Source organism: Priapulus caudatus, unplaced genomic scaffold (genome assembly GCF_000485595.1).
Source record: "Priapulus caudatus unplaced genomic scaffold, Priapulus_caudatus-5.0.1 Scaffold954, whole genome shotgun sequence".
Classification (NCBI taxonomy): Eukaryota; Metazoa; Priapulida; class Priapulimorpha; order Priapulimorphida; family Priapulidae; genus Priapulus; species Priapulus caudatus.
In genome coordinates, this window is record NW_014578015.1 from 57226 (window position 1) to 69260 (window position 12035).

Below are 12035 nucleotides of genomic sequence, written 5' to 3' on the forward strand. Positions count from 1 at the left end.
TAGATCATTATATTTCAATTATAAAAGGGCTTAGAAACGAAATGAATAAAAAGAAATCTACCCGTATTCCACCAATAAAATCGTGAGTGTTAATTATCGTATGCAAGTCCTGTTGGCGCAACAAACGAATAAACATATACATCAACACACAGTGACAGACACAACTATCTCCTCGTTTGTGTGTGTGTGTGTGTGTGTGTGTGTGTGTGTGTGTGTGTGTGTGTGTGTGTGTGTGTGTGTGTGTGTGTGTGTGTGTGTGTGTGTGTGTGTGTGTGTGTGTGTGTGTGTGTGTGTGTGTGTGCGTGTGTGCGTGTGTGCGCGTGTGCGCGTGTGCGCGTGTGTGCGCGTGTGCGCGTGTGCGCGTGTGCGTGAGTGCGTGCGTTTTAATTAACTCAACACGAACATTGGCACATGAACGCTATTATCTCAGTATACAATGATGTCATTATCTTATTTAATTCCTTTATTTACACGAAAATTTGGCACCGACGGTACAAATTTAACAAACATTCTAATAAGTCTAATGAGCCAAAGAGCCATGGCGTAATTATTTGGCTCACACTCTGCCTGCGCATGTGAGTTTTTCGCAGAAATTTAAAAAAATTAAGAAACTTTTCCAACATGTTTCTCGCGATATAATATGAGCGGTCATGCAAGTACATCGCGACCTCATCGTCCGTCTCGGCTATTGTCGTGTTTCCACATCACGCTATGTTACTACTTATGCTTCCTTCTTACTGCTATGTTTTCTCACTATATATGTCTAATATGTACACCATATTCTTTGGGTCACTAAGCTCTGCTGGGATGCGTACCTATGGTAATATATGGTGTGCGGCTGCCCCGTCTAAACTGTGCATGGCGCTCAAGGGTTATTTTATGGGCTATTTTCCGATTATTTATGATGCATCGCGGCATCTCGGCAATTGCAAATATGCGCGTTGTATTTGCACAAGAAGCCTCAGTAGTAGCAGTAGTGGTACGAGCCTGTGAGCGCTTGGTAGTAGTAGAACACCGCGCTACAGCTATACTCGCATTCCTTGCCTAGTACACAGCATCGACTGGACATGTGGTCCGAAGACACGGATACTGACGAATATAGAGCGAAGCTTAGCGAGATGAGCGAGGATTATTAGAGAGAATTTAGAAGGTATATCGAATACAGATCAGCAATAAAGAATTCCTTGCGGCCGGTTACACGCACGCGCTACTTCGCCTATAGTATTTCATCTTAGTTTTGTTTAATTTTTACGACAAGGCGGTTTTTGCCTCCACAAAGCATCGGCTTGCGCTCGTACGAAACTAAACGACGATTGTATTCGTACGAGCCCGAATGGTGGCAGCCAGGCGAAACTGCACCGCGAGCCCACTCACACGAGTTCCCACGGAACTGTGCGTCTTTACCGTATAGTACCCACGTACGGATATGCATACACGTACCCACGTACGTGTATGCATACACGTATACCCACGTACGTGTATATACGTGTACGTACGTGTATATACGTACGTATATGTGCGAAGGTTCTTTACGCCTCTGATATCTCGTTCACCTCCGTGACGCACGGCAACGCTGTCCCCGTGTTCTCATTGTTTGTCACCGCCGCCGCCGTCGTCGTCGCTGTCGCCGTACGCGACCCCGTCGTAACCCGCGTCGCCGATTCAACGCCACCTAGCGATCGCAGTCCCCGCGCGCAACTGGCGTCGGTCACGGGCGGCAGAGTCAGGTAGAGTTTGTCGCGTCGCACGAAATCGACGTAGTAGGAATGCAGCAGCGCGTTCTCGGCTTCTTGTCGCATGTACTTCGCCATCAATATGACGATGCTGAACGCGTAGAACAAGATGACGATGATGATGTACAGGAAAGCGTCAACGTCGTCGGCGTCGCTGCCGTCAGCGGCGGTCAGGTTCGCGCATGCGCCGCTCGACGGCGTTTCGACGTGTTCCACCTTGATGAGGACTCCGTGGTTACGCGCCAGAGTTGAGTTTAGAATGCCTAGTAGCGTCTTCACGTCGCCAGCGCCACTAATATCGCACATGCTTGCGGTTTATATAAGCCACCAGATCTCTCGATACCAGCGCAGCGTGTCTCAGACGTCACTGGAATGTGACGTCGATAGTAATGACGTCAGAGCGTTTGATCGCAGTGATCTAACCAGAGAAACGATATACTAGTTAGACACACTCTTCATAGTGTTTCTATATACTTCTATGGATCTAGCACAACGTAGTTCTGCTAGTTTAAACTGCTTGAATCCGGTTCATTCCCACGGAATGACAATTCGATCGACTATTGTTCAGCGTGACGTCATCACTTCCTTCGTATCTCGTTCTTTCCTTTTCCATTCGTATTGGCTTCTCGTCCTGTCTCTTCTGTAATGCATAAAAATGAGCGAGCATTCTTTGTTCAATCTTCACCGCACGCGACCCGACGCGAGCTTTAGCGAGGAGCCGAAAACACGTCGCAGCATCCGTCGCTACGCTGGGCAGCATCCCGCACACGCGCGCAAATCCTACTGTATTAGCGTTACCGGGAACAGTGAGCATTTACTGCCGACTTTTGTGTAACCACCGCGAGTTTTCCGGCTTCAACGTGTATATACGGCAAAGTAAACACGGGTCTAGCGTTATGTGATAATTAATCAGATGGCATGCGCGCGGGGGTAAACGGCGTACTTACATGTGTGTAGCTGATGCTGAATACGACGGAAGCCGGGAGCTGCAAACAAGAATCCTTCAGCTGAAGCCATTGAAAGAACTGATCGTTGTGCTCTTCTTCTTCTCTGCTGAGCGGGGCAGCAGCTGCTGCCGCCTGTTTGCTTGTGGGCGGGGTCGAGCGTGCGATTAACCATATCAATCTCATTTTCCGCGTATTTCTCATTTATTTCTCATCTCGCCGTGTTTAATTCGCTACCGGGGGGAAATACAAACATTTAATTGCTACTGTGGGATAATGAGAGAAGTTTACCGTGCGTCTAGTGCGAGCTGAACTTGCGCTTTGTCTACGTTGTACTCTATGGCACTGATTCTAGATACTTGCGGTATTCCCAGATACTTCCGGGAGAGGTGGCGATGTGGAATGTTAATCTACTAAAATTTCTTATAGAATAAAAGAATAAAAGTATAATATAATACAATATAGATAATATAACTGAAAATCGTTCAAGCCTTTTTGGGCAAACGGCTACGCGCAAGGATCTGGTCCATGGATATAATCAAGAGTGCATAATAGAGATCTATTATGCACTCTTGATATAATTCCTCGTGTCGTTGAAAAGTCCTGACGAGTCTCTAGAGCTCATTGCTGATCGGTATTACTCAACAGCGTGCCGCCACTGCTCGTGAATAACGCTAAATGTTCACGTTTAGTCGAGACGTTTCTCCGTGTACAAATCGTCTTGCTACACTCCAAGGACCGCCTTCTCTCTAACAGCATAACAACGCAGCGGGGCTCAGAATATCACGTGAAACGTGATCCGTGGTACGGCGCCCATTGACTAATAGGATTCGCACACACTTGTCGTGCAATTCTTTCGAGACATTTCTCCGCCTCTCGCGCTTGTATGTAAGCTGGCGCCTGACGGACAACTGGTGCCACTGTGTTATGCCACATAGCGCCAACTGGTTTACGACTTCGTGGTAAACACACGATGCCGGTTATAGCAGACAAACATGCGCGCCAGGCCGGCGACGACGATGACGATAATGATGATGATGATGATGATGATGATGATGATGATGATGATGATGATGATGATGATGATGATGATGATGATGATGATGATGATGATGATGATGATAATGATGACGATGATAATACTGGTGTTTGTTGTTGTTGCTGCTGCTTTGCTGCTGCTGCTGCTGATGATGATGCTGATGATGATGATGAGGATGAGGAGGAGGAGGAGGAGGAGGAGAAGGAGGAGAAGGAGGAGGAGGAGGACGACGACGAGGAGGAAGAGGACGAGGAGGAGGAGGAGGATGAAGAGGAGGAGGAGGTTGATGAGGACGAGGAAGAGGAGGAGGAGGAGGGGAAGTAGACGGAGAAGGAAGAAAATTACGTGAAGGAGAAGGGGGAAGAGAGCGAGGAAGGTTAGGAGGGGGAGGAAGTTAGACGCACATGCAGCGCAGTGATGATAACTATTAGCTGCTCTCACGGACGTATAGTTTCCGTACAGACGTTTAGTTTCCGTACGTGTAGACTCAGGCAGTCTTTCTTCACAGCACGCCCGAGCGAAGCGCGGCAGGGGAGACTCCGTTGCCTAATGTGTTCTCGGTATATTTTCGTTCGCTGATTTCGTTCCGGAAGATTCGCGGCAGCTCTGGCCCGCACTCTATCGCGAGTTAGCATCGAGTTCGCAAGAGTCAGGGACACAGGACCCATGCGGGGAAAATATATACGATGGCGGTTACGTGGGGAAGTGGGCGCGGGCGATTGCATTGGTCCGGCCGTGGTGAAGTGGGTGGTCCGAGTTTAGACGTCTTTCTAAACATAGATCATTGCCGAACACTAACGGCTGTTGTCAAGGTTATTTCGGGGAGTACAGAGCGAGATAATAATCGTGATTGGGTCTTTCGTTGTTCTTCATAAAATAACTGGCGAAATGTCGAGATGAAAACTATAACTGCGTGCACGCGAACGAAGTGCGTGCACGTTTACACACGCACGCAAACAAAGGGCACATGTAAAAATATAAGCCACGTGCGCGCGAACACAGATGCGCGCCACAACAAACTTCTTATCATAACATCAGGCGTGAATAATAATAGACAGTAAATTCAGTAATCTATTATTATTATTCACTCCTGATATGATAACATCAAGAGCTAATAAACACTTGGGTGTTATTAATAAACCCAGGTGTTTATTAGCTCCTGATAACATCTTATTTCCGATTAGCGGCTTTCATTTCCGTTTTTCTTCCATCGACGAGCGTTTGCTATCGTCTCTCTCTCTCTCTCGCTATGTGTAGTGTAGCTTGTGTTCTTAAACACACGAGTTGTTACGGCATATGGCGCTAGTCCGTGAGCATGCATGCTGTTTGCTCCCGTACTATTTTCTCGAACGCCTACAGTTGCGTACATGCAGTTTATCTGTGTGCTTAAACGTTGCCTTCTCGTTCGTATTTTTACGGATATGGGCCAAGGAGGCTGCTACGCTAACTGTTAACGGGTGGTTACACTGGTGGATGGAACGAGGACATTTTCGCGTGGTTATACAGAGCATAGAGATGAGTGACAGGGCCGTAGCATGAGGGGGGGGGGCAAGGGGGCAGCTGCCCCCTAGATTTTGGAGCTAAATTAGAAAAATAAATTGTTCTACTAAAAACGAATTGTCGTAGTCAGAATGAAGGCTGTACATGTACTCAAAAGTGCCTCAAATACCATCTCGATCCTGCGATCTACATTTTCAAAATGTTCTGTGGGAAGACCCTCGCTTGTTTCTCACCCCCTCCTTGAAATCCTGGATCCGCCACTGCCCCCCCCCCTAAAAATTCGCTCACCCTACGGCCCTGAGTGACGACCAAGTCATCGGTAGTGCTGGACGGCTCGCATCGCGACATGGAGGCAGTCTATAAGAAACGAGTGCTGCGGCTTTAGCGCCAGTCTCCTGGCAGCGCGATGTTTCGCGAGTAAACCTCGCGGCGCCATCTGGTGACTAGGTCACGATATATATAGGTTGGCGTGAGGTGAGGACGCTTGCATGCAGACGCCAGCAGATGTCACTTGCTGTCACGTGACGAGCCCGTAATTACCCAGAGTAGAATGCCTGACCTCGTTATTTATAATTAAAATATAATTGGAAAGACACGGTTCCATCCACTCATGATGTGTGTCCTACATATACCTGCGACTTCACGACGTTGAATATTTTCCTTGACGGCAGGCAACGACAGTCGAAAACGAATTATAATTATATGTCACGCATACGCACGTCGCGCGCCGACTGATTGCTAACTCACCTGTCTCGAAAAGACTTGCGATTCGGACAAAAACAACTTGGCAAGGCCAACGTTCATAGGCGTGTAGAATTCTCACAAGGATTTTTCTGCGGTGAAATTCGGCACTAGAGTGCACTAATATGCACACGATTAAGTTAGATGCCTCGTGGACGTCTAGGAAGCATTAGAAGTTACATTGGACTTGTCGTGTAATTGTGCCATTCCAGCAAGTGGCGTATCCGTGGTGATCAATCGGCAATTTTTGTGTTTGAAACGGGATCCGACTACTCTGTAGAAATGCGCATCATAGAGCTGGCAAAGGTTTCGAGTGGAGTATAGAGCATGAATCTGTGGTTATTTAACATGAATAAAGTGCATGTTGTGTATGCGACGAAACGGTGTGAGTATTTTTAATTCATTTTTGTTCGATGCTTATTCAGGCCTGCTGCCTATGGGGACACCTTCTACTGTTGTACATCTCCTTAATTGTCGTGATTAGTGTTGTCCGCGGTGGTTCGTCAGCGCCGATACACCGATACGTCACCGATATGTCACCGATACGTTATCTCAGCCGATGATTGCAAACAGACGCGCATTAGCCAGCATCTCCGGCGGCATTACCGAGCGAGCATTACCGAGTGCGCTCCGACCCAGAAGCCAAACATATCGGGCTTCGCTTTACCAGTATAATAGCTACGCTGTCATATCAAATCCATATGCACGTGAACGCTGTTGCAGGTGGAAATTCTTTCAAAAAAAATTGTCGATCTTTCTCGTTTGTTGACCGACTAGTTTGATTATCATAAATTATTACTAATTGTTTATGATTAATTAATAATTAATACGTATTATTAATAAAAACTGAATAGCAATACTAGTGTTAGTTGTAATAGACGAACTACATTAGTAATGTATTATTTGGGAATACTTGGATAAAAAGTATGTGTCATCATATAAAAGATGCTGACCTTTAAAAGGATTTAACACACACGCATACACACACACACACACCACACACACACACACACACACACACACACGACACACACACACACACACACACACACACACACACACACACACACACACACACACACACACAGCACACACACGGCGCGCATACACAACACGCGCGCGCCCTGCGCACACCCAACACACACACAGCACAAGCAGCATCAACACACACAGCACACACACACAACACAACGCAGCGCGCGCGAGCGAGCACACACACATACACGCACACACACGCACACACACACACACAGCAGCACACAGCGCACACACACACACGCACGCACAACACACACACACACATATACACACCACACAACGCACACACACACACACACAGCACGCGCACAGACACACACACCACACACACGCGCGCGGGCGCCGCGCACGGCACACAACGCAGCAACACAGCACACCACACACGCGCCGCGCCGCGCACACACACACACACAGCACGCGCGCGCGCGCGCGGCCCCCGCAACGCACCGCAGCCACACAACACACACACCACACACAGGTGGGGGGTGGCACAGGGGGAGGGTGCAAGGGCCGGGCACGGGTGCGCGACCACATGGGCGCGCTATCACACACACGACGCGCACGCATAATATATAGATCGTACATCGTTATTTTCCTCACAAAAATATTTGAATGATTGAAAATCTGTTTATTTACATCGTGTTGGCGATGGTAAAACTACGAATAAGGAATAGACATGATGTACTAGGCTAGAAAGCATTACGTTACTCAGATGCTAATTTTGTCTGTTTGTTGCCGATTTCCAGTGAATTGTCACTATAAATGCATTATTTTCTATTTTATATACCATTATACAGCATAATACTAGTCGTAAAATTATACTGGAATAGGTTTCCCAAAGTAAGCATGTTGTTATTAAGGGAAACTATATTTCGCTGTAAACTTTTTTTGCGATTGTGCAGTTTGATTTATGCAAATACTCTTACGATCGTCGAAGAATTGTTATCTTCGTTAAGAGCGTTCAGGTGGCGCGTGTCCTCTGATATATATATATTATATAATATATATATATAGAATATAGTATATATATATATATATATAATATATAATTCTGGCGCCATCAAACCTGTTACGATAATTTCCGACATTGAGATTATTGAGATCCTAAACAACGACGACACGCACTGTAACATCTACGGCACATGTGGGGGTACGGCATTGTCCTACTGCAATATGCTATATTATCTCGGCTCTTAATATGCAACCAAAGTATACGCGTACGTTTTGCGGGGTATATAGGCCGCTAGCTGGCGATCGAGAAATGCCAATCGTCGGATTTGCGAAGCAAGATACATGCGATTCTGCAGCGGACAACAGACAGCAATGAACTAGCGAACGAAGCGTCGGCGCGTAACAGAACGTGTTTATAACACCATAAGTGGCTTACGCGCGAAATAGCAATGCGTAGGATTACAAACAATCTAGATAATTCGCGTGATAATATTCACGCTCATTAGGCGATCTGCAGCCGCACACAAAAGAAGTGTGGCGAGTATTAGCGGCCGCACTGTTGTCAATGAATGACTGCGCCTGGCTTAGGCCTAGGCAGTGTAGTGTAGGAGGCTTTGGCGGGCTCAGTTTGCCGCTCCCTTATGAATTAGTGTTAAGTTGGGGGCGTTCGTAGCGTTGTCGAAACGTAATCCGACCTGTCGTTATCGCTCAGGCGTCTAGGTGGCGCTGTGTGAATTAACCTCAGCGAGAATGGTGTGCTCTGCTTCATGTCTGCTAATGCCTTATTGCGCTCTATGTTTTCAAAGTGGAGAGGTTTGATAGGGGCAATCTTACGCGCGCGCGCGCGAGGTGGGGGTATACACACACGCACGCAACTGACGCACGCACGGCACGCACGCACAGCACAGGCACGCACGCCAACACAAAGCAACGCTACGTAAGAGAAAAACTCGCCGCAGCACCACACTGCACGGACGTGGGCGACAGCGCATACACATACCACCATCACACACACACAACATCAACACCCTCTCTCTATCCTCCTTCACAGCACACACACACACACACAAGCACGAACGACACACCCACACACACACACCACACAACTACACACAACACTTGGATTAACACATACACACAACACCACAGCAACACCACACACACACACACAACACACACACAACACGCCACACACACAACCCCTTGGTTGACACGGCGTGGAACGATACCATTTAGTGGGGGCGGAATAGACATAATATTATATATATATATATATATATATCTATATAATATATACATAGCATATATTATATAGTATATTATACATAGATATACTATATATATATATATAGGTATATATATATACATATATATATATATATAGAGAGAGAGAAAGAGGGGGTGAGGGAGAGGGAGAGAGAGCGCGCGCAAACGAGAGAGAAAGAGAGAGCGAGAAAGAGAGGGAGAGAAAGAAAGAGAGCGATCTCGTGAGTGCGACGCATAAAGGGCAAGCGGTCGCCATGAATGTATCACAACATCGCACGTGTGAATTTCCGCCGTTGTTGACGGTCATGCTATTCGGCTACTCTTTGTCTCTCTGTCTCTGTCTCTGTCTCTCTTTCTCTTTCTTTCTCCCCTCCCCCTCGCTCTCTCTCTTTCTCTCTCTCTCTCTCTCTCTCTCTCTCTCTCTCTCTTTCTCTGTCTCTCGCTTTCGCTTTCTGTTTTTCTCTCTTTCTCTTTCTCTTTCTCTCTCCCTCTCTCTCTCTCTCTCTCTCTCTCTCTTTATCGCGCGCTCTCTCTTCTCCCCCTTTCTCTTTCACGTACTCTCTCTTCCCTCCCCCTCTCTCTCCCTCTCTCTTTATCTATCTTTCTTTCTCTGTCACCTCCTCTTTCTCTTTCTCCCCGCTCTCGCTTTTTCTTTCCCTTCTCGGTTTCTCTCTCTTCCTCACACACACAAGCACGTATACCGCGCCGATTTTCTGATTCTGTTTGTCCCCTGTAAGGATCGATGCCGCCGCACGTACACCGCTACACACCGCGATGTTATTTGGTAAACATTCACCGCCTTTCACCGCGCCGCTTGCCGCCTCACCGCCACCGGCGCAAAGATTCTCGTCACGGACATATTTGGTCAGGAAAGGCTAATATTTGTGATCGGCAACAGTATAGGAACACACAACAGTAGTCGGGGCCGGCACCACCAGTATACACGATACGTCTATACTGCGTTCTGTATGCAGCGTCGTTCTTGGGCAGCAGTGGCTTGGTGTGGGCTTAGGTGGCAGTACACAGCTCATGTGTTTAATAACGTTGGTGGGTGTCCACCAGTGTTACGCCCTACGCCTGCAAACCGTTTGAATGAAATTCGGAATTCAAATTTGAAAGAATGTTGTGCAGAGTAAAAACGTCGCAGTGCAATAGTCTGCCCTAGATATCATAGCACTGGAGAGAATAGTACCAGGTTCTAAGACATATACATAATCTTCACTATTTCGACAGATGCAGACGTAAGATATGAAGATGAAAAGACGGATGCAGGGGAACTACAAGCACCGCACCCAGCAGTACTCTCTCTTTTATCGAGTGTTAGAACCTGTTACTTTTCAAATAGTTTGGTTAACATCACACTAGGTATCTATGTAGCAAAAGTAACATATAGGTCAATATATTCTCTGGTCTATGTTCTCCCTATAACAATGCTCATAGTCCCCGAGCAATAATGGAATTGGTATAATTGATTATTCTATTATCAGTATGCAGCGCGCTATCACACACACACGCGCACGCATATATATAGATCGTACATCGTTATTTTCTCCAAAATATTGAATGATTGAAATCTGTTTATTTACATGGTGTTGGCGATGGTAACTAGAAATAAGGAATAGACATGATGTACTAGGCTAGAAGCATTACGTTACTCAGATGCAATTTTGTCTGGTTGTTGCCGATTTCAAGTGAATTGTCACTATATGCATTATTTTCTATTTTATATACCATAACAGCATAAACTAGTCGTAATAATTTTACTGGAATAATCAGTAACATGTTCGTTATTAAGGGAAACTATATTTCGATGTAAAAATTTTTCGATTGTGCAGTTATTTATGCAAAAATATCTCTTAGATCGTCGAATATGTTATCTTCGTAATGACGTCACAGGTGCGCGTGTCTCTGATATATATATATTATATATATATATATATATATATATATATATATATATATATATATATATATAATTCTGCGTCATCAACCTGTTACGTAATTTCGAACATGAGATTATTGGAGATCTAAACAACGACGACACGCACTGTAACATCTCGCACATGTGGGCGTAGCATTGTCCTTATGCAAATATGTATATATCTCGCTCTTAATATGCAACAAATATACGCGCACGTTTCGGGGGTATATAAGCCCTAGCTGCGATCGAAATGCCAACGTCGGATTTTCGAAGCAAGAACATGCATTCTGCAGCGGACAACAGAAGCATGAATAGCGAACGACGTCGGCGGCGTAACGAACGTGTTATAACACCATAGGTGCTTACGCGGCGATATAATGCGTGGATTACAAACCAATCTAGATACTTCCGTGATAATATCACCGTTCATTAGGCGACTGGCAGCCGCACACAAAAGAAGTGTGCAGTATTAGCGGCGCACTGTTTCAATGAATGACTGCCCTCTTAGCTGGCAGTGGTAGTGTAGGAGCCTTGCGGCTCAGTTTGCGCTCCCTTATAATTAGTGTAATGTGGGCGGTTCGTACGTTGTCGAAACGTAATCCGACCTGTCGTTATGCTCGGGTCTAGGTGCGCTGTGTGAATTAACTCACCTGGTGCTCTCTGCTTCTGCTCTCTATGCCTCTATGCGCTCTATGTTTCAAGTGGAGAGGTTGATAGGGGCAATCTTACCGCTCGCGCGCGAGGGTGGGGGATACACACACGCACGCACTGACGCACGCACGCACGCACGCACGCACGCACGCCAACACAAGGCAACGCTTACGTAAACACACACTCACGCACGTGCACACGCATACACATACACACACACACACACACACACACACACACACACACACACA

General features: G+C 46.4%; 1 protein-coding gene across 1 annotated transcript; it reads right to left on the reverse strand.

The window, feature by feature from the left end:
* Positions 1-1466: 1466 nt before the first annotated feature.
* Positions 1467-2771, reverse strand: LOC106814633. Its single transcript, XM_014818971.1, has 2 exons — positions 2681-2771; positions 1467-2373 (listed from the first exon to the last, which is right to left on the reverse strand). The coding sequence occupies exon 2, from the start codon at positions 2037-2039 to the stop codon at positions 1530-1532; it is 510 nt and encodes a 169-aa protein (XP_014674457.1). The 5' UTR covers positions 2040-2373; positions 2681-2771; the 3' UTR covers positions 1467-1529.
* Positions 2772-12035: the final 9264 nt, after the last annotated feature.